General features: G+C 38.7%; 1 protein-coding gene across 1 annotated transcript; it reads left to right on the top strand.

Annotated features, from left to right (window-relative positions):
• The first annotated feature begins 4,888 nt into the window (after positions 1-4,888).
• Positions 4,889-20,646, top strand: SGO1 (shugoshin 1). The gene is made up of 8 exons (XM_037070770.1): positions 4,889-5,055; positions 7,135-7,283; positions 7,364-7,560; positions 12,860-12,933; positions 14,555-14,613; positions 16,049-16,879; positions 19,018-19,207; positions 19,423-20,646. Exons 2-8 carry the CDS (start codon positions 7,142-7,144, stop codon positions 19,523-19,525), a joined length of 1,596 nt encoding a protein of 531 aa, XP_036926665.1. The 5' UTR covers positions 4,889-5,055; positions 7,135-7,141; the 3' UTR covers positions 19,526-20,646.
• The last annotated feature ends 3,846 nt before the right edge of the window (positions 20,647-24,492 follow it).

Here is a 24,492-nt window from a genome sequence, read left to right as displayed (position 1 = left end):
GTGCTCAATCCACTGAGCTACACCAGCCAGGGCCAGAAAGTTTTTTTTTTTTAATGAAAAGAACAGCTATATCAGAGTTTCCATCTTTGTGTGCATATTATTAACTTCACTTAATAAAAATGATGTGAGAGGATATTGGAAGAAGAAAGCAACGGAAACATCAGAAAATACTGTCTCTACCTCTCCCTTTACTAGAATAATCAGCCATATAGCTCTGTAATAGATAGTTAAATTAGGTGAGGTGAGGTGGTTAATGAGATGAGGCAAGAACATGTTGTGGGGGAAAAACACAAGAAATCACTTCGAGAAACTGTAAGACCTTCAATAAATCACTTAACCTCCAAAACATATAATGTGAAACAGATTGAACAAAGCCAACTAATTTTATTCCAACTCTAACATTCTAATTTATTTCTTTAATGCTATGACTGTTCCACTGATATATAAGTGATCACTAGTTCATTACATCAATGCATAACAAAATCTAACAACAGTAAAATAGCATAACATTATGTTCTGTGTTAATAACAAAGCTTTAATAAAAATGACAGATCTCTGGCATATTTGTGTCTTCTCCCCTATGATGTACCTATGACTGTCACAATAAATTGACAAGGATGTCATTTCCCCAGAGTATAGCACTAACTCAGAATCCTTCTCAACACAAAGTTTGGTCATTGTTTCCCTCATTCATTCATTCATTCATTCATGCAACAAATATTTATTTTGTGCCTCTTCTGGGATATAGTATAAAACAAAATAGACACAACCCCTATCCTCAAACAGCTTATGCATTTTAAGAAAGACAGACATTGAAACAAGAAATTTCCGCGTGAGAAATTGTGTCTTGAAAAATTAAACTTTGTTTGCCTCAGTTGATTTAGGAATTAGACTCTTCTTAAACTCCAAGCTTGAGAAACTACGTCCCAGAATTTACATAGTTCCCTATACAAGTTCTTCCATTCACATTAGCTATTCCTGTGAGAGGTTTCAAATGTTTATTATCACTGAGCACATGGCTACCCTAACAATATAGAAATTCTATTAAAAAGACAAAAAGGAGTATCAGGTAGGCAAGAGCAGTGTCTACTTTAGGGTTTAAAAATACATTTGTTCTCTGAATGAATAAAATCTTCATTAAAGTCACTCCATCACTTTCATTTCCTAACTAGCAACATTCAGTTTCTAATTCTCACTCGGCAGTATTCATTTTCTTATTATCTTAGGTCATTAGCTTTCTCAATATTAAATGATTGTTATACAACTTTCCATAGGTCTGGGCCTTGTTTTCTCAACTAGATTAAGCCCTATGCACACCCTTTCCTCTTTATTCACAGGATACTATCAATGAGCTATGAATTAGTTCTCTTAATAAGTGTGCTTGTTCATTCAGGCTGCTATAACAAAATACCACGTCTGGGTGACTTATAAACAACAGAAATTTATTTCTCACAGTTCTGGAGGCTGAGAATTCCAAGACCATGGCATTGGCAGATTCACTGTTTAGTGAGGGCTTTCTGGTTCATAGACGGTCACGTCTTGCTGTGTCCTCACATGGCACAAGGGGCTAGAAAGCTCTGTGGGGTCTTTTATAAGAGCATTCATCCCATGAGTAAGGACTCTGCCCTCATGACCTGGCACCTCCCAAAGACCCCCTACCTCTTAATACAATCCCACCGAGCATTAGGATTTCAAAAATGTGAATTTGGGGGAAAACGGTCAAACCATAACAATAAGTAATTCCCAATGTTTGAAGAGAATAATGTAATGTTTGAAAAGAGATAAGGGGAATAACCACTTTCTAATGTGATGATTCATTACTACCTGTTTCAAATTGCTTCCACTATGGAGTTTTAAAGCACACTTGTCCCCCTGAAATGGCCAGGGGGAGGGAGATATGTTCTAAGTCCCCCAGTGGATGCCTGAAACCACAAATAGTACCAAACCCTGTGTATACTAATTTTTTTCTATACATACATACATTCAAGAGGTGATATTACAGATGAACTTCCATCTAAGTAGAACTATATGGTTTGAGTAATCAGGTATTTAATAAGAGGTATATCTATGAAAACAAAAGAAAAAAGGTTAGTCACTGGAGCAATTTAGAAACTTAGTTTCTGAGTCTAAATTTTCTAGCTTTGAGTTCAAAACATCTTTAGATGGCAGAATAAGGATGACAGTTTCAATCTGATGGATTTTTCTGCTTGGAATTTGAATATCTGGTCATGTGGGGGTGCTCTGGGGAATTCTCTGAGTGGCCCACACAGAGGTAGGCATGAAGATGGCACATTCATGATTTATTGTGGTGATGGCTCTGAAGTTTGTTGTGAGTTGTCCCCATTTAACTAGTTAGAATGTGAGGGAAAAGGAAAGGGTTAGTATTTAGTGATTCCAAGTCACTAAAACCGGGTGGGAGAAAGTTAGAAATGTTAGTTTGGAGATTGGTAGCCAGATATTAGAGGAAACTAGAAGAATTCAGGATCCAGTCCAGTTTGAAGGTGGATAACAAAACCTCAAACACAATAAAGAAGACTAGAATCTGAAAATGGGTGCACAATAGTTTTCTACTGAAAAACATTTTTTCTCTAGGCACCCCATTTTTATCATAGATATTCTAACTAATTTATTTGTAAAATATGTCTATTCTTGTTCAATTTGGCCTAGTTTTTAAAATACATATAACAAGACTAGTTATGCACATTTTTAGATATCATATTTCAGTTTAACTTTTACTAATATCCAAGGGGTTTTATTGACTCCATAAAGTGAGCTTTAATTTTAGTTTTTAAAAATTATCTAGTAATAAAGAATCTCAGATTAGATTTTAATAGTCTCTTTAGGCGAAAAAGCATGAAAGTTCAATGAGATTCCAAGTGAGTACAGTTCAAAGATAAAACTGTTAAGAATTTTAAGAAGGCTGCAGACCATTAAACCAAGTGCGAAGCCCTTCTGAACTCCTTGCCCCAAGTAAGTGTGTCATGGAAGCCACTTAGTTGTCATCCTGGACACGGTATAGCAATGAGACAGCAAAAGGCAGGGATGGACACACACATTACACACATCTCTTATATTCATGTGTGTGCTCCATTGTCTCATCAGACTTCATTTCCAAGTCATAAGTTTGAAAGCAAATTATCAAGCATTTCAAAATGGCAAGAGCAGAGCACTGAAGCAAATGCAGGGCCTTTTTGAGAACAGGTCTCATGCCCATGAACCCAGCCCTGCTCTCACCTTCTTCGTACCCTCTAGCCTCAAGTGATTAAAAAACCTCTGTGCTCCTTCCTCCTTGATTCTTCTGCATATGACCCACACTGCCCAGGTGTAGGAAGCTGATGACCCTTGTAGAACAAGTTGTTGTCTAGAGAAGGAAGTTCTAATCTCTTCCACTTAAACCAGAAAGGTTTGAGGTGAGGCTTAGACTAGGGTGAAGGGGTAAATGTTAGTTATCTTTTTTCAAATTTATTTTTATGTAAGTAGAGTTGGTATACAATCTTATATTAGCTGTATTAGTTTCAGGTGTGCGATACAGTGGTTCAACATTTGCATACCTTACAATGTGATTACCCTACTAATTAAATGTTATCTTTTAGAAAACAACTTTATAATAAATTGAATACCTAAATTCAAAGCTCTTGTTTAGGTTTTATTTATCCATTGTTTTATTTTCCCGGTGACTATTTACCAGCTTCAAATTGCTAAACAGATGCTAAAGATCTAACTGTGAACAGGAAGCTACAGTTCCTACCCTTTTGCAACTTGAATAAATAGGCAATGAATGACAATTCAGTGTCACAAGAAATACCAGGGGGAGCATGCATGACACTAAGGAAGCACAAAGCAGGCTATGAATGGAGCTTTGGGGACAGATAAGGCTCTGGAAGAATTTAGCTGCGCAGTGACACCTGCAGCATGCATAAAAGTAAGTGGGGCTCAGGGGAAGGAAAGAATCTTCTTGACAAATAGAACAGCATGGGCAAAAGCAGGAAGAATTACAAGTAAATGAAAGTAAATTAAGAAGAGGTGGAACCAGGAACCATGAGGCTCTTTAAAATACCAAACACCTAGGAGTTCTTAAATGCCTTGGGCAGCCATAATACAAGTTTCATAGTTAATCATATTTGCTTTGTCAAAATGCCACTCTATGAATAACGTAAGGGAGTGGAGTCAGCAGTCAGAGTAGGTACTTGAGCAACCCAGAAAGTTGGCTGGATTAAAGGATAGAGAATAGTGAGGTTTGGGCGTGAAAAATACGTAGAAAGTAGATTTGACATAACTGGCTGGACTGGACAATGAAAGACTAAAAGAGAATAAGAAATTAATAAGAAAGATTCCCCGGACTTCGAGGTCGGGAACTGCATGGATGCTGGTGCCATTTCCTGAGGGTTAAAGAGCCAGAGGTAGCCGGGCAAGAGAAAGAACCTGGATCTGAACATTTAAGATATCCGCCACTTTCCCAATAATATCCCGTTAATCCAAAATTTGCTCCCTACCGTTGCTCCCTAAAAACTGCCTAGGCGCTGCAGTTCGACTGCTTGGGCGGACAACCAACCAAGGAGACTCTTCTCACAAGAGGGAACCCTAGAGCACAACCTCGAAGAGGAGATACTGCAAAACTAAAGAAACAGGAAGCTTCTGGACGCCTTAAAAGACCAAACCCACAAAGGTCCGGGCGCCACCCCTAGAAGCCAACAACCCAGAGCCGAAAAGAGCAGGCAGGTTGACGGAGTGTGACAGCAGGCTCCGCCCTCCCGGAGCTGGGACTGTGGATGCCCGGATGCGGTTGCAGGCCCGGAGTGCGTCATCCTAGGACGCCCGGGGGGCGGGGCTCTGCCTGCGTGCGTGGTAGCGCGGTCTCCTCACGTGACTGCCTTCCCGCCAGCCAATGAGTGAGCGTGGATGCGAATTTCGAATGTGGTCACGGTAGTCGGATGTTGACGGGAGACGGTGCTTTAGACGTGGAGGTCCTGGAGCTCGGAGCGCTGTCCGCGGGACAATTTCGCTGAACCTTGGAATGTGAGGAGGGAAGCAGCTGCGGCAGAAGTGGTGGCCAAGGTATCGTAGTGGACGTTCCTGCGGGAGGCGGGTCTCCTGGCCTTTTCCAGCAACGCACGCACCCCCGCCCGCCGGCTTTCCCGAAGCCTCTCGGACAAAGAGGCGACCTCAGGGTTTTCTACTGTGGATCAGAGGGGTCGTAACCCCTGTTCCTCTCCGACCAGGGTCTAGCTGCCAAAACCTCAGTTTGTGGAGTCGGCCTGACCGAGTGTCTTTCTCTGCCCTGCTCCCCTACCCGCGCTGCCCAATGATCCAGTTTCCTTCTCTCTTTAATAAATGGAGAGCCGAACTTCCTGCCTTGTGAATGATGTGAATTAAGTGATGTGCAGATAAAGCGTTTACAGTAGTTAAAAGGCAGGCTCCGCATAAGGGCACTCAAACCGGCAGCGGTTTATTGTGCATCCCTTCGCTTTTGCTTGGTCGGTTGCCCTGGAGAAGCGGGCCTGACCTGTGCCCCTCCGGGGATCCTCAGCAACAGAAGTAAATGAAAGCATGTGATGGAGATCAAATGTTCTACGTTTTCTTTTAATCCAGATCCCTTACCAATACAGATCGAGACTGTCGTCTCGCACTGTAACCTGTTTTCATTCGTGCTCTCTCCGCCACACCCCCCGTCAGTACCATCATCGGCCTCAACAGGAAAACTTGTTACGGCAATTTTTATGCTACTGATTAAATTTAATAAGTTTTTTAAAATAACACTTGGTTTTTAAATACCACAACTAAACTAACTTGATCTTATATTTAATCCACCCGACTCTCAAACATCTCCAGTTGGAACTTCAAAAACTGCATTGTGGTACATTGTCTTACACAACTCACTTAACATCAAGTGCTTTAAAAATAGCTGTGCTTTCTCCGCTGGGAACATCTCAGTGTATCATCTATTGATGTTGGCAGAAAGGGAATATTTAAGTGAGACCTGTGATATCTAAATTTAAGACCCCGGACACTGCATAGAAGAAAACAAGGCCTGGAGAAAATTCTCAAGAATATGTAAATTTCAGGAATTTTTTGACCAAGAGGAGATGAATGTGCTATACCTTCAATTTTCACTACCTCTCTAGTGAAAATTGTATGCATAGATTGTTGGTAGGAAACAATTTTTTGTAATATTAAGATATGCAAAAGTGCGATGCAGGGTAAATGTTTATGAAAAGTAGTTTCACATGCTTAGTAGCAGAATACTGAAGCCTATCTGATTTACCGCATTGAAAGATTTAAGTATACTTATGTATTAATTATACTCAGTAGTATATTCCACTGTCGACGCATGTTTTGCTACTTTAACTGTATTATGAAACAGTCAGTGTTTGATGTCTGATTTGCTATATTCACAATGCACTGGGAGTTAGCAGCCCTGAGTTTTAGAATAATTTTGAGAAAACTGACATGTTCCTGTGCCCCAGTTCCTGCTGGTTCTGGCTCTATCATTGTAATAATAGCCTATTAAAATTGTATATAGTGTTGCATAATTTAACTAAACCTCTGTAGATCACTTTGACTTTCTTGAGAGTGTGTTCATATCTTTAATATTGGGTTAAAAAATTGTGGAAGAGAGAGAAGTAATCACATGATCTAATATGATAAATTAATAATGTAGAGAAAAACTGGAACATGAAGGCCAGATACATGATTGCTATCTGAACTAATGTGATAAGCCAAATTAACATTAAGTGTTGGTCCTACACATTGCCCATAGGAAACATAAATAATAATAACATCAAAATACAACATTAAGCATTCCCATAGTGCTTACTATATGGTAAGCCTCCCATCAGTATTTGTTAAAGAATAAATAAGTGGTATAGTACAATCTTTGGGTTGGGAATCCATATTTATTAAAACCTTCTCTATAAAGTACCAAGAAGGATAATACTATGCCCAAAATATTAACAAGATTTAAAAGCTGCACAATCTAGGTTATTACCAGGTTAGCTACGTACTTTGAGCTAATTCTTCAGTTACTAAGTCTCTATTTAATCTTTTTTTATGAACAGCTTGTGTTTTCAAGTTTGTTTTGTATCAGATATTATCTTTTAAAAAAATTACATATTGTTTATTTTTTTTAATTCCTAGGCAGAAGATGGCCAAGGAAAGGAATCTCAAAAAGTCCTTTCAAGATAGTCTTGAAGACATAAAGAAACGGATGAAAGAGAAAAGGAATAAAAACTTGGCCGAGATTGGCAAACGAAAGTCTTTTATAGCTCCACCATGCCAAATAATCAGTAAGATTTCCTTGTTATCCTTTTGCATCACTTTTTAAGTTTAGATTTAATAACTAATGAAAAATTTGATCCTCTTTTAGCCAACACTTCTACACTGCTAAAAAACTACCAAGACAACAACAAAATGTTAGTCTTAGCTCTGGAAAATGAAAAATCCAAAGTGAGAGAAGCCCAAGATATCATCCTACAGCTGAGAAAAGAATGTTACTACCTCACATATCAGTTATATGCATTGAAAGAGAAACTCGCTTCACAACAAACAGAAGAACCTGCTCAGGTATTTTCATTACAAAGGCTCAATTTCTTAGGAAATAATGGTAAAGCTATGAATTAGTTTATGTCAAGTATGTTAATTACTGGTAACTGTTGATCGGTGCTTTAAATCTTAGCTTCTCTCTATAGTTTTGTTACATCCAGTGGGGTTTTATATGAAGTACCTTAATTAGGGGCTGGGATGTATTTAAGTGCTTGTAGAGAATCATTTTTACCTACTAGTTGGTTAAAGATAGATTACACATTAATTCTCAAGCAAGAAATATCCTGAACACTTTTCTGTCCATGTTTTCAATTTTATTCTGTTTGTGTCCAAGGTTATAGAGAGGAGCCAGCCACAATATAACAGACATGGAGAAAGCTTGGTTTAGGATATTCTTTTTTTAAAATATATTTTATTGATTATGCTATGACAGTTGTCCCATTTTTCTCCCTTCATTCACCTCCACCCTGCATACACTCTCCCACCCACATTCCCCCACTTTAGTTCATGTCCATGTGTCATAAGTTCTTTGGCATCTACATTTCCCATACTACTCGTGCCTTCCCCGTCTTATTTTCTACCTACCATCTGTGCTACTTATTCTCTGTACCTTTTCTCCCTCTCTCCTCTTCCCACTCCCCTGTTGCTAACCCTCCATGTGATCTCCATTCCTGTGGTTCTGTTCCTATTCTAGTTGTTTGCTTAGTTTTTTTTTTTTTAGGTGTGGTTGTTAATAATTATGAGTTTGCTTTCATTTTACCATACATGTTCTTTTTCTTAGATAAGTCCCTTTAACATTTCATATAATAAGGGCTTGGTGATGATGGACTCCTTCAACTTGACCTTATCTGAGAAGCTCTTTGTCTGCCCTTCCATTCTAAAGGAAAGCTTTGCTGGATAGAGCAATCTTGGATGTAGGTCCTTGCCTTTCATGACTTGGAATACTTCTTTCCAGCCCCTTCTTGCCTATAAGGTCTCTTTTGAGAAATCAGCTACAGTCTGATTGGAACTCCTTTGCAGGTTACTATCTCCTTATCTCTTGCTGCTTCTAGGATTCTCTCCTTCATTTTAATCTTGGGTAATGTAATTATAATGTGCCTTGGTGTGTTCCTCCTTGGGTCCACCTTCTTTGGGACTCTCTGAGCTTCCTGGACTTCCTGGAAGTCTATTTCCTTTGCCAGATTGGGGAAGTTCTCCTTTATTATTTGTTCAAATAAGTTTTCCACTTGTTGCTGTTCCTCTTCCCCTTCTGGTACCCCTATAATTCAGATGTTGGAACGTTTAAAGATGTCCTGGAGGCTCCTAAGCCTCTCCTCATTTTTTTGAATTCTTGTTTCTTCATTCTTTTCTGTTTGGTTGGTTGTTTCTTTCTTCCTTCTGGTCCACTCCATTGATCTGAGTCCCACTTTTCTTCCCATCACTATTGGTTCCCTATGCATTTTCCTTCATTTCACTTAGTAGTGTAGCCCTCATTGTTTCATCTAATTTGTGACCAAATTCATCCAATTCTGTAAGCATCCTGATTACCAGTGCTTTGAACTGTGCATATGATAAGTTGGCTATCTCTTCATAGCTTAGTTGTATTTGCTGTGGAGCTTTGATCTGTTCTTCCATTTGGGCCTTTTCTTTTTCTTTTTTCTTTTTGTATTCTGGCACCTGTTACATATGAGGGGCAGAGCCTTAGGTGTTCATCAGGGTGGGGCCACCCAAGTCTGTGGGTTGTGATGCTGTATGTGGGGGCGGGGTCTGAGAGGGAACAGTGGTGCTTGCTCTGCTCTCTGTCGGATTTCAGTCCCTTCCACAGCTTTCCCCAAGCAAACCAGGCCCTTCTGGTGCTGATTCCCCTGTGGGTGGGCTTGTGAACATCCTGGGACCCTGTGGGTCTCTCCACCGAACTCTGTCCAACAAACTGTCAACCGTGGCAACAGACCTGGGTTGAGGTCTCTCCCAGCACCTCCACCCCCCTCCCCCAGGTGTTTTCAGTTAGTGTTTTGAGGCTTTATTTCCCGACGCTGGGACCCTGGGTTGCGCAATCTGTGTCACTCCCCAGTTTCACCTGGTTTATCTGAGCAAGAATGTGAGACTGCCCGGCCTTCCAGCCGCCTTGCGGGCCGTGCCTGGCTTCACAATCGCCACCTTGCTGGGTCTGCCTGTTGCCACCCCATGCCTAGGGTCCACCCACTGCCAACTTGTATGCCCGCTGCCACCATCCCCCCTCCCCACCACAACCCTCTCCACTTGGCTGCCCAACTCACCCCTCCTACCAGTCTGAATGAATGTGTCTGTTTTAACTCCTTGGTTGTTGGACTTCCATGCAGTTCAGTTTTCTGTCAGCTATGGTTATTTTTTGTTTTTAAATTGTCCTCATTTTGGTTGTGGGAGGAAGCACAGTGTGTCTACCTACGCCTCCATCTTGGCCGGAAGTCCTGGTTTAGGATATTCTTTGTGTCTCATTGCATATTAATCCCAAGAAGAGTAATTATGAGCCTGTTTCGTCATTCCTTCTCCCAGAAGCCACTACCAGGGAAACTCACAGGGCAGAGAAAGAGAAAAGCAGTGTTCAGCAGCTGAGTGTCAGGTGTTAACAGAACAGTTTCCTTTCTTCCCAGGGGACATTTGTTTGCTGTGTCAATGAAGATAGCTATGTAAGCAGGAAGTGAGAGAAGAAAGCCAGACCCATAGGCATTAGGGTAGGGATATGGACATGAGAGAAGAATTAAAGTCACCTCTCTGTTGACAAGAGTCAGTGAGAGTTGTGTCCCTGCAACTGCAACTAAGGTGATTCCACATTTCTTCTGTGTGATAGAGAGAATGTGTGTGTGTGTTTGTATGTGCATATGTATATATACCCACAGATGTACACACACATATACCTTATATTCATATAGTGTAGTAGAGAATTATCTTTATAATGATTAAATATGATTTCTTTACCTTCATGCAGTAGATTATTTGATAATATTTTTTCTTCAGAATATAATCTTTCCTAATTTTTTTATTTTCCTTTTTCTGTCAACTAGTGGGAAAAACATTCTTCCAAAGACATTTGAATCTCCCTCTTCCCTTTCCAAAGTTTTTGCTAAAATCACACATAGAATAACATAAAGTAACTATCTCATGAGATAATTACAAACCACTAGGGGCAAAACCCTGGTTATTGCAGGCCTTATGACATTTATCAATAATTTTTGAGTACTTAATTAAAACCTATTGTCAGTGGCTAGGCAAAAGTATTCTTAGCATTTCAAACATCAGTTTGTTTTCTGCCATATGTTGCTTATGTTTCATTCTCAACCATTAGTCTACACTGTGCCTCCATGCTCAGCGAGTCATTTCAGCAGTCAGAGAGAAGCTTAAAAGGCTTTAGTAGGGAGATATTTTAATCAATAAGAAACTAATTTCTAATAGCCATTTGTTCCCTACATTTGATAAAGGATCACCTTAATAACCTGTTTTTTAATTATATCACTCTGTAGGTGTATCTCCTTTATTTACCCAGTAATAATACTAGTTTAGAACATTAACTATACTGATAATAAATTTAAAACTCTTAATGGGATTAAATTTCTAGTTGTTTTGTTTCTAATGAAGTTTTAACCTCCTCATAACATTAGCATATTACATGTGCATTAAATCCCCCCCCCCTCCAAAAAAAAACTAAACTAAATTAGAGTGACTTCCAAGGAATCGTACTGAACTCTCACCCTCCTAACACAAGTCTGCAGCCTGCCTGTATCGGTACTTATGTTCTCCATCTTTCCTCTTGTTGCAGTGACGGAAGGGGCGCTGCTCTCACCACGGGCCAAGCCCTCCCCTAGTGCACGACTTTCCTTCCTCTCGTTTCCCCTAGGACTTTGCCCCTGGAAGTTTGCCCTCTCTCCACCACTTACTCCCTCTTCTGGATCATTCTAGCTGCCATACCAATGTGTTTTAGAATCTCCCTTTCAGAGGAAAAGAAAATAAATGAAACCTCTCTGAATTCATCTCTATCTGCTTATTTCTCTGCTCCCATTCACAGTAGAACTTTTCCAAAGAGAACAGAGCACTTAATGTCTTCACTTCCTCAGCTTCCATTCACTTCTGATCTCACTCTTATCTGGCCTTTATCAGTGTCATTCTATCATCACTGTGTGTCGAGATCATCCAAACCTCCATGTTGCCAAATTCAGTGGTCACTTCTCTTTCTTCTTGACCTTGAAATAATATACAAGAGTTTCACTTTGCTAGAAATACTTTGATCTCTTAGCTTTCTTACCATTTTAACTCCTAGTGTTTGATCTGCCTCTCTAACTGTTCCATGTCAGTCTCTTTTGCTGGCTTCTTTTAAATGTGAATTGTCCTAGACCCATCTTACCCACTCCCTTAGCTTTAAATACTGACTTCCTGCTAATAACTTCCAAATTTATAGCTCAGGACCTACACACACATGATATATCCACTTAAACATTTATAAAGGATCTCAAATGTATTTTGTACAAAGGAAAACTCCCTCCCTAACAAAGATATTGTATACTTCTATCTCCCTCTATAAGTCTTAGCCATCTCAGTAAAACAGCCTTACCCTTTTGTCCTACTCAAAATCATAAGAAGCCGTGCTCTTCCTCACTGTCCTCACCTCCACCCCTATTCAGTCTGAGCACACTTTATTATCTCAAGACCTTCCACCTGGTGTCACCTCCGTAGCCACAGAATTCCAGTCCTAGCTAGTACCATGTCTTGTTTCATTTACTGTAGTGACTACTTAACGCCTTCTGCCCTTGGCTCGTTTCAGTCCATGTTTCGCACAGTGACCAGACTGATCTTCAGTCTGGACTTAGGCTGAAATCCAAACTCACACCTCTCAGAGCTGTACATTATCTGCCCTCTGTGTGCACATTTATTGGTCTCCTCAGTGACTAAACCCCAGCCACAGTGGCCTTTTCTAAACACAGCAGGGCTTTTCCTACATCATGTATTTGCTGTTTCCACGGCTTCCTCTTCTCGTGTTGTTTCAATGTCTGGCTCTTTTATATTCAGATTTCCGATGAAAAGTCACCCTATTTATAAGAGCCTCAATTACTCTGTCACATCACCCTGAGTATTTTCTCAATACTTAACAGTATCTGAAATTATGTATATATCTGTCTTCAAAATTTTTTTTCTCTCCCTACACAAGAATGTAAGTTTTAAGAGGGTAGGACTAAATTTTTGTTTTTAGTATCCTATAGCAGTGCCTGGCACCCTGATAGACTATCAGTAAGTGTTTATTTTTGAATAAATGAATGATTTGTTATGAGTATTTCAGTTTTACTAGTGGTTTCTTTCTTTTAATACATTATAGAATCATGAAGTGAGCTCCTCTGGAATAGACTCCAATAGTGACAGTGCCGGGGATTTCTCCACAAAGGATTTACGGTTAGTATCGAATTCCTCATTATGCTCACTAATACCAAAAGAGGTGTAATTCCATGATCCATTTATGAAAGGAAATTTGCATCACATTGACTGTTATATTTTCAGTCTGATGTTCTTACTACTGAGAATGTAGTTAAGAAAGTTTGATGTGTTGAGATTCTGTTATACAACGTATAACCAAACCAAATTTTTCTTATAATTACTTTTCTGATGTCTAAGAATAAAAGCTTTTAAATTATTTTATTCAGTTATATATTTCTTATACCACATTTTTATTCTAAGCAAGATTGGTTAGTCAAATGATGGTACTTTGCTGGTACCACAAATAGTCGGTTGTAGAGAAGAAACACTACATTTAACAGCACTGTGACACTGTCTCGCCAAACTAATTTACTCTGTACAGTCAGATCCCATGTACCCTCTTGTCCGTCTCTTGGATCAAGAGTACTTTATTTGTCTGCTTATGAATTATTGAGATGTAATTACATATAGGAAAATGCACAGATGTTAATTACACGTTCAATGAGTTCGACTAATACGTAGTCAAACCAAAACCTCAATGAAGGTAGAGAGCATTGCCAGCACCCCAGCTTAGGGTTTCTCAGTTTTAACACTGTGACATTTTGGGCCAGATCATTCTTTGTTGTGGAGAGCTGTCTAAGGCACATTTAGCATCATCCTTGGCCTCTCCCCACTAAATGCCGGTAGCACTCCTCTCCCCTACTTACGGGAACCAAAAATGTCTACAGACATTGCCAAACATCGCCCAGGGGGCCATAATTGCCCTCAAGTAGAACTACTGCCACACACCACCCCTTCATGTCCCATTCGAGCCTATGCCTCCTTTCCTTACTGAAGTAATCACTAAGATTTGTATCCCCATATTACTTTTAATAATTAATTCTAAGACTGTTCAACTTTAACACCTGACAGAATATTTATGTAGCAGGCAAAAAGTAAGATGAGATAGTTGAGTAGTCTTTATAAAAATTTCTAAAATGGTTTTTTGTTTAATTTGTTACCATAACTCTGTTGCCTAAACCTGTATTTAAATTTTATGTCTAGAAGTGAAAGTACGCTACAGAAAATAAAGAGTAAAGTTATAATTAGAACAAAACAGCTAGTAACAGTATTAGAGAATAAAAAATTTTCTTTGTCCATGCACCAAAGAGGGACAAGGTTTTTTTAAGAAAAAATGAACAGTGTTGACGTTAGTAGTTAAGCAGGTACTACCCAAAAAATGCACAACTCAGCTAATGATAAAGCAGGCTCCTAAAGAGTCAAGTAATCAAATTGCATTTCTTTAATATATTTTATAAGTCAATTCTGATTGGCTGTTTCTCCAGTTAAATGAAATTACGAGTTATGGCATGTTTCGGGAGGAACTGTCCAGTCGGATATGCTAATTATTCCAGTAGGAGTTGAGTATCAGTCGTAACCAGTCAGCCTCCATGTAATCACTGTAAATGCTTCGGGTTTCCTTTCGACGTAAAATAGATGTCCTGATTTAGAATGGAATTACGAAATAATGCTAAAGACAATTAAAGTGTTAGGAAAATCTTGAATTGATTTTTATTATATCATTATTAATTAAACGTCGGTTTCAATGGCTTTTTCTAAGGCAAGCCCCTCCTCGGGAAGCTCACCCTCCGGAAGAAGGAGAATCATGCCAAACAGAAGGTAACTCAGATAAAAATCGGAAAATAGGATCAAGGGCTAGGTGAGGTCTTTGAGAATACGTAACATAATTAAATTTCTCAGACTTCCCTTCACTTTTAAAATCTTGCCTGGTATTCTTCTGCTCAAAGCAAATCTATTTATTTTACACAGAGCCATAACAGTTTTAAAATCCATTCATTTATTTTGCCAAATCTCTAATTAGAAACCTCCTCTGTAACTACGACTGCAGTTTACTGAGTCCTACAATGTGTCAAACCCTGTGTCAGGCATTTTATATATATTGTCTCACTTAACCCTCACAACAACCTTGCTACATAGGCACAGTCAATCCCATTTTATATAGACTCAAAGAAGAAAAGTATCTCCTAAGACATTATGAGACAGTGAGAGTGAAGGTTTAAACTCTTAGGTGACCTCCAAAACCATACCTTTCTTTCTACTTTTAAAACGTGTCTCTGTTCTCAAATATCAATCAATACTGTATTAGAACTAAGCTTTGAAGAAAGTAATGCATTTGAATAAAGCAGCACCAAATATCCTCACTTTTCTTTAAAAAAAGAAAAGAAAATTAGCCCTGGCTGGTGTGGCTCAGTAGATTGAGTGCCCGCTTGTGAACCAAAAGGTTGTGGGTTTGATTCCCAGTCAGGGCACATGCCTGTGTGGTGGGCCAGGTCCCCAGTAAGGGACATGCAAGAGGCAACCACACATTGATGTTTTATTCCCTCTCTTTCTCTCTTCCATCTTCTCTGTCTAAAAATATATAAATAAAATCTTTTTTAAAATTGTATTTCTTACCTGAAAGGCTTTCCAATTATCCCAGTTTTACTCATTTTTCAAGACAACTTAGCTCCTACTTCCTTAGTGTACTTGTTCTACTGTGGAATATGAGGTTCTTTCCCCCTCAATCCTACACACATAGGATTGAGATTTAATAGGTAAACTACATAGGATTTAATAGGTAAACTACTAGTTAGTTTTTAAATGAGAGACACATAAAACCCCAATTAGAATATTTTTGAAGATTATATAAGATTCTTTTTTTTTTTTACTATCCAGATTCTTTTATTTCCATATGTAAAGCATGACAGTGACCTCAAATTGAGCCAGTTCTAAGGGTTGAGCTTAGAAAAATAGCATGAGATAGTAGATCATTCACTGAACCAGTGTGGGAGAAATACATGTGGCTTCTGCCTTGACTGCCGCTTCATTATATACGATTCTTCCATAGGTCAGATACAAGCTCTCAGTTGATCATTGCCAAATGAATCAACGGTAATGTTAAGTGCCCCAGATTTTTATTTATATACAATAAATCAGGAAACCATAGAATGTCTTTTCATTTATCCTATTTTTAACTTTGAATTCTAAGAGCCTTGAAATTAAAATTTTTATTAAGTAAAACTATTTTTTTTCTTTCTTTTTTTTTAATTCTCAGAGCAAATACCAACTATTCCTCAAGACAGACTGGGATTTGATTTGGATTCAGGTGAAGATAAGTCTGCTGATAATATCTTACCGAGAACGGTATCTCTCCGTCGCAACTTAAAGAAGCAGTTTAACAATCTATGCCCAGTCAACACCTTGGATAATTTTGAAATCAGTCCTATGTTGGAGCAGTCTTTTGGATTGGAAACAATTAGATCTGTAGATGCACTAGTAAACGTGCACCTATCTCAAAATGTGGAACAAAATGTTTGTCAGTGGAACCAGGACCAAATTTTCTCATCACCAAAGCTGATTCACCCAGAAAGATCTGCTAAAATAAAGGAAGACATTTTAGAGAATAAGTCTGAGCAAACTAAAAATAAGCATAGAGATGCACAAAGGAGAAAAAGAGAAGAGAAGAGAAAAGCTAACAACAGAAGGAGAAAAGCAAAATTTGTGTCTAAATATAAAGGCAGCAAAAATAAAATTAAAAAACCTGTTTCCAAAACAAAGTTGGATGATTTTATCACTTCCGATGATGCTTACAATTTTAATTCAGAAGAAGGTGTTCATCTCACTCCGTTTCGACAAAAAATGAGCAATGATTCTAAAACAGAAGAAAACAGCAATGTATCTGAAGTGAGCAGCTGTGAATCAAGCGGTTCTGGAGACGACTCTGGAGACGAGTCTGATGACCTCTATTTGCCCAATTGCAAGTACAGTCCAAGTCTCAGCAGTGACTCATGTAGGAGCCCAGTCACCAGGCCTCGACCTAAGAGGGCACTGAGACACACGGATGAAAAAGAGTCGGACAGTTCTCAGCCAACAAAAACTCCTACCAGTAAGTGATCTACTTGTTTGCCTGCATTTTTAATGTTTATGATAAATGATCACTCCTGATCTCATATACTACATTTACCATCTGTCCCTCAGGGAAGGTTAGAGACTTGCCATCTGCTCTTTGGGAGAAGTAGCAGTCTGATTAAATAGTGGGGGGCTGGGGGTGGAAATCACAGTCGTGTTGCTCTCAACTGCTTTAAGTTCATTCAAATCCTCTTTAAGAACAAATGTGGAGGGAGGTAGAAGATAAAGCAGAGAATAAATGGTGACCAAAGGGGACTGAACTCTGGGTGGTGAACACATCAGAGTTGTGGTGAACTCACCAGAGTATACAGATGATCTATTATAGAATTATACACTTGAAAACTATATGGTTTTATTAACTAATATCACCCCAATAAATTGAATTAAAAATTTTTTTAAAGAACAAATACTATTTGTTCAGGAGGAAGCATTTTTACTTTCAAGTCAATGAAGCCTTCCAAGGCAAGGGCAAAACTTTTTTTGTGGAGTTAGGTTGAATTAAAATAGCTTTTATACACTCACCTGAAACATTACCTTGAAAATGAATTCAAACTTAAATCCAGTGATCTGTCATATAATGACTTGACTTTATATTCAATTTGACGGGAACCAGGATTTTAAATAATTTTCTAGATAGTGACGGACCGTGGCCTAATAAGACCAAAATCTCAATTGATGGCTTAGTATTCTTAGTAATCTTTTGTAAGACATTTGTAAAACATCTAAAAGCCTTTGGTAGATCGAAAGTCAGCATGATTCACAGGTTGAGCATATAATCCTACACCTGCCCACGAAGATTCTCACGTGGAGATTTTAGTTAGTTTGGTAAAAATAACATAGAGTCAGATTGTAGCATTCTCAATTTTTTGCCGTGCTATTTCATTTGATCCTAAGAACATCTGTAAAGTCAAGGTGTTATCATGTTTGTTTTGTTTATAAGGAAACTAAAGCTTAAATGTTAAGTGACTTTCCAAGGTCAGGCAGTTAGGTGGTGATAACACGCAAGTATCTTTTTAAAAAATAAGCTGTAATGATATTAGAATAAGTCAAACAAGACTGGAAAAATGTTGGTAATTGTTGAAGCTGAGTAACTGGGTTCATTGTACTATTGTCTCCATCTTTGTGTACATTGGAAAATTTCCATAAGTTTTTGAAAGAAAATAAACTACATTCTAAATAGTGTTACTCAGGGTATGGTCTCTGGACACTCAGGATCAGCATTACCTGGAATGGTCTTACAGTTGCAGAATCCCAGGTTATACCCCTTACTCTTGAATCAGAATCTGTACCTTTTTAACAGGTTCCCTGGGGGACATGTATATACATTAAACTTTCTAGGACATGGCAACTGATCTAATGTTATTGCTTAACCATATTTTCTAAACTGAAAATTATTAGAATAAGTAGTATAGTACAATATGTTTACGTGGGGACAAAAAAGAATGTTTAAAACCCAGATAACCCCAGAGAACAGGGTTACTAAATATAAAGTCATTTTAAGTTACAATTTAGTTTTTCTTGGGGAAGGATTTTTTTTTAAAGCTCTTTGAAGAGATTGTCTTGCAGTGTCTTTGCTGTATGCTGGGTACCTGTCTCCCAACATAGATGTAGTTTCAAAGTAAAATAATTTTAATGCTTATGATAGGAAAAATACTGGGTAACTCTTACCCTCCTAGCTTTACTAGAGGGAACCCTGTTTCTCCTGGTTTACACAAGAGGCTGTGGTTTAGAGTTATCATTTATCTAATAGAGTGAGTTTGGATGGATTTACGACTATAGGAACCATGATGATAACATTTGGTATTGAAAGAGATTCTAAAGAGCAAGGTGTGACCACAGTGAAATTCCATAGTTTAAACTAATTCATTATGCCCAAGCTATCCTAGAAGAATTTTAAGTATTTTAATTTCCAAGAATTTTAACTTTTAGTAAACTATGGTATCCATTCTTCACATCTACAATAATTAATATTCCCATGTCATCTGGGATGAAAAACAGTAGTTTAAAAAACTATCTAAAATTCTTGGTTTTGTATATATTTAGAATATTTAATAAAATATAATTTCTTGTAAGGTTTTTTTTTTGAACCATATTCAGTAATAGTTGTCTTTGTAGGCGCACTACCCGAAACTCACCAGTCACCTCATTTTGGCCTGAAGGATATCACCAATGTCCCCTTGCATCCTGAAGTGAAAACGAGAAAACTTTCTCTTTCTCCAAGAAAGAGCAAAGAAAGCCCAGCAGTGTCTCTGCCTAAGCGTCGGTGCACAGTCAGTGTGAACTATAAGGAACCCACGCTTGCTTCGTAAGTATTTAATTTGTGGCAACTCACTTTCAATGGAACATTTTGGGAGGGTAAGGTTAAGGAGCTTTGTTCAAGAGTGAGTCTTATTTGAAATAAAAAGAATTTATAAAAAGCTGAAGTGGGAATATTAACACTAGCATATTTTACAATAACTTTATACTGAAGAGTAAGTTAGTATTGATTGGGGCGCTAAAGAACTCTTTTTACCTTTATAGGAAACTAAGAAGAGGAGACCCTTTTACAGATTTATGTTTCTTAAATTCGCCTGTTTTCAAGCAAAAAAAGGATTGCAGGCGCAGTTCTAAAAAAAAAGTATGAAGAAAATACAATGAAACATTTGTTGGATGCTGTTTGAATCATCCCACACCCCCTTCTATTTCTCCAGCAGAGAATCTGCAAGATAGCACACAAGTGGGTTGAACTCTTGCCCTTGGATATTCTCTTGACGGGACTCTAGATCGTGAATGTTTCTTAAAGACTGTACTTCAAATGTGATCTTTTTCTTAAACCTTTAATAGATTTGGTGGGGGTTTTTTTTTCATTTAAATGTAAATAACTGGACTTAAGCACAATTATAGTTATATTTCTTATACTGCCTAAAACCCTTAATTTTAATCAAAATGTATCTTATACCAACATTTTGGAAATTAATAATTACTCAAACAAGATATTCTAATTATAAGCTCCTGGTACTTTTATTTTTCCCTTAAGTGGGGAATACTAGAATGATTTTTGAAAATAGGCTGAGGGTCTTTTGAAACACCTTATATAATATTTGAATAGAATGAATTCTTGTCCTGGCCACAGTGGCTCAGTTGGTTGGAGAGTCATCCCGTAAACCGAAGGGTCACAGGTTTGATTCGTGTTGGAGCAAATGCCTGGGTTGCAGGTTCAGTACCCAGTTGGGGCACATACAAGACAACCAGTCGATGTTTTTCTCTCACATCGATGTTTCTCCCCTCTCCCCCCATCCCTTCCTCTCTCTAAAATCATTAAGATTGTCCTCAGTGAGGGTTTAAAAATAAAATAAATTCTTGACATTCACTGCAGGCTATACCTATTGTTTGTGGTTCCCTTATACCATTATTGTATTTAATTTTTCAGATAAAATATGTATTAGCTCATGACCAGAGATTTGATGGTTGCTTAGGCTGAGGGATCAGGTAAGGAACTCTACCCCAAGCTCTGGGTGTATATTGCTCAAAGTGATACTTAAGCAAAATCACAAATTATGTCATGGACTTTCAGGATAGTTACTTATTTAATCATAAAACTAAAAGTTAAATGTATGAATGCCAAGGATTGTTTTTTGTATTTTTGATCAGCCAGTGAGAGGGAATTAGTTCAGTTCTGCAAGTTGGAAGCCACTGCTTGTCTACACCTCTTGAAAGGGCTGTAAATTATCCATTTTTAAAGAGCAATAAAATTTGCATAATGTAGTGCTTGTGTTTTTCTTCTGGTCTTTAAACATCAAAGAACATGTATCTAGTCATATTACACTCTCGCCTTCACTGTTCTCATCCTTCCTGAACACTTCTCTCCCCACACTTTGGTTTTCTCTGTAGTCATCGCCATGAAGCTCTGCACTCTCCCACCAAACTCAACCTCAGGCTTCTCTCAGCTCTCCCCTGTGGGACCTCCAGGTCCATGATCAACCAATTGTTTTACTGAGGGAGCTCCTCCAATCCCAGCCTCAAATTTTCTTGACTGTATCTTCGTATCTTTCTGCATTCTGTACCAGTCACCCTCTAAATCCTTGTCATTAGGCCCTGGCTGGTGTAGCTCAGTGGATTGAGCGCGGGCCTGCGAACCAGACGATCGCGGTTCAATTCCCAGTCAGGGCACATGCCTGGGTTGCAGGCCAGTTCCTGGCAGGGGCCAGTTCCCAGCAGGGGATGCACGAAAAGCAACCATACATTGATGTTTCTCTTCCTCTCTCCTTCCGTTCCCTTCTAAAGATAAATAAATAAATATTTTTTTAAAAAATCCTTGTCATTAGCCCCAATTTTTTATTCCTGACCTCCAAAGCCATGCGCTTTTCTCTACTATTAAATTGATATGTCCCTGTTCTCAAATATCAGTCCTCACTGATTCGTGTCTTACTCTACTATCACAGCCTCTTTATTTCCACGATTTATTCAACCACTCCCTGTACACCTGTTCTTTACATTCATAAAAACTCTTGAATGGCTACTTTAAGATGAAATACAACTTAAAATTCAATTTCTTCGTTGTAGTAGCCACATTTCAAATGCTCAACAGCCACATGTGACTCGCGATGACCACACTGGGGATGATGCAGATAGAGGAGTATTTCCACCACCACCGGAGAGAGTTGTATTGGAAAATGCCGTTCTGGGCCAGCAGGGGCAAACTACAGCCTTTGGGCCAAACATAGCCCCCTGCCTGCTTTTGTATAATCTGCAAGCCAAATAGAGTTTTTGTTTTTATTTATTTTTGAATCCACACCCAAGGATAATGTTCATTGATTTTAGTGAGAAAGAAAGGGGGAGGAACATCAACCCGTTGCCTCCTGTACATGCCCCAACTAGGGACTGAACCTACAACCTAGTTAGGCGTCCTGACCTAGAATCAAACCTGCAACCTTTTGGTGTATGGAACTATATACTCCAATCAACTGAGCCACCCAGCCAGGGTGGTTTTGTTGTTGGGTTTTTTTTAAACGGTTGGGGGGGCCGGGAAATCATGGCCATCAATTTTGGTGATTAAAAAACACCAAATTTGAACCCTAATCAAGTACGTATGTAAAATCTTTGATTTCACCTCTTTGGCCTGCAACCTAAAATATCTTTTCTCCAGCCTTTTACTGGGAAACTGTGCCAACTCCAGCTCCAAACCATTTGCTGCCTTTACTTTTGTAGATCTTTCTCTGCTGACAGCTTCTGATCTAGCTTTAACCCTTCCCTTTGTCTTCAAAATCATTATTCTAAATTTGGTGTTTTTGCTCTATCAATATTTCTCTATTCTCACTGTAGCACTTATCCGTAGACTGTTTAAGAATTGGTTTGTGTTTTAACATTTCACATGAATATTGTACATATCTTTTTTTGGAACTGGTAGCTTGACGTTTTTGAGAATTTATCCCTGTTGGCAAATGTAGGTTATTTTCACTGTTGTACAGTATTTTGATATACAAATAAGACACTCTTTTGACAGGTAGTTTGCTTCCCCTTTTTCATTACTGTAAATTATTGCTGCAGTGAATGTTCTACATCCTTGCACACACGTGAGTTTCCATGCAGTTGATGCTGAGGCGTGGGATGGCTCCCTAAGGGGCCGTGCCCATTCTCCTGACACAGGCAGTACCAGCGCTCTCCTAAGAGCCATTCAAGTTTGTGTTTCCCCACCACTACCCCTTGGGTTATTGAACATTAAAATTAGCCAAGCCAATGAGTGTGGAATAGTTTCTGTTTTAGTTACTTAAAAGATTTATTCGTTAGCTGTGAGAATTCACATGTTTATTGGTCATTCTCATTCTTTCTATGGTTACATCTTCTGCCCACTTTTCTACTAGAACATATTTTTCTAATACAGATTCTTTATATATTCCAAATACTATTCCTTGTCTCTATTTTCATGGGTTACAGCTATCTTTCCTCAGTTACTGGTTTTGTTTTTGTTGTTTCCTGGCTTTAGATTCAAGTAATAAAATAGCCTCATAAAATGTTTTCTGAAAAAATACTTCTGAGTTTATGTAGGATATTACTTTTTCCTTAAAATATTCAACAGACTAGTGAAGCAATATGTGCCTTGAGTTTTCTTTGATAAAAAGTTTTCATTATTTAGTTTTAGTTATATTAAATTGGCAGAGTGGCAAGGCACGCACACACACACATTTGTTTCTCATAGATTGAAACTGCCAAGGTTCAAGTATCATCAGACTTCCCAATAATAGAGCAGGAAAGTTAACTTGTGTTCCTTGCTTTTCTCTGCTTGTTGAAATTATACTGCTTCTTAATAAACCTAAAGAAAATCTCCAGCTTTGTTATTATTGTCCAACAGCTTCCCTTTTATACACACACACACACACACACAAAGACGTTCCCATGGAGAATCCAAAGCATAAATATACACAGCATACCGCAGAGGTCTTCTCAGGACACAGGAGCCTTCTCACTGCCTCACCATCTTCTTTTTACTTTATTTAAGCTCTTCCTCCAAATATACCTGGAAACCTTCTTCTACTTATTTTTTCTCTTGAAGTTCACTTTTCATCTCTTTCCCTAACTGTAGCATTCATTACTAACACTCTTTTGCCCTGCCAATTTCCACCTTATATTAATAGCACTGGTACCCAACAGAGCACCCAAAGGAGAGGATAAATAGCACCACCCCACCGAAAGCCTTAAGACTCAAAGAGGCATTGATTTCAGTCCCTGCCACCCCTTTCCCTGGCCCCAACCACCACCCTCTACACACTCACTTTTTTTCTGCCAGGAAAAAAAAAATAAATGTTTGAATAGTTAAGAAATCTAAACATATGTTGCAAGCATCTTGAAAGAGAAAAAAAAGTCAACTTAATTACTGCCTCTTGCAGTCATTTTGACTTTTGAAATTCCATAGTAGCTTGCTCTTTTTTCTTTGGGTTTTTCACTTTGCTAAAAGGAGAATGCTAGTGAAGGGGCAGAGCAGAACAGCTCAGAACAATATGGAAAAGGCCCAGAGCTGCCCCCAGTAACCTTTCCCCGTGCAGCTCTTAGGCTCCCTGCAATAAGCACTGAGGGCTGGTCTGAAGAGTATTCAAGGGGATGACCCATTACTAACCTCTCCACAGTGCCTCTGTGTGATCCTGTTTTACTTCTTAGAGTCCAGAACTATAAATGTGAAAACCTCAGTCTTTTCACTTTTTCTAATACAGTTTTTAGTTGTGTTGAATAATCAAAATAATGACACAGGTTTTTCTTACTATGAATATATGGGGGTGGGACGACAGAAACTTACCTGCATTCCAGACATTTACTTTCCAGTAGAAGGACATCCATCACCCCCCTGGCTTCCCTCTGCCCCTGATTCATTCCTCTTCTGGGAAGGACTTACCTAACTGGTGAGCCAGAGTGAGGAACCAGACTGGATTGTTTTAGTTCTCACTCACCCGTGCCTCTTTGGAGTTGGCCTGCCCTCACACAGCACAGGGCATTGGGCCTAATGGTCAAGGCCATGCCCTTGGACGGGGAAGTTGGCAGTGGTAGAACTGCTGGTGATACTCTGTAGGCATGTCTACCCAGAAAATAAACTTTCACAGGGTACCAAGCTGGACAGGTGCT

This window comes from Sturnira hondurensis, unplaced genomic scaffold, assembly GCF_014824575.4.
Source record: "Sturnira hondurensis isolate 20B ecotype Veracruz unplaced genomic scaffold, ASM1482457v3 Scaffold0019006, whole genome shotgun sequence".
Classification (NCBI taxonomy): domain Eukaryota; kingdom Metazoa; phylum Chordata; class Mammalia; order Chiroptera; family Phyllostomidae; genus Sturnira; species Sturnira hondurensis.
This window is presented reverse-complemented; position numbering and strand designations above follow the sequence as displayed.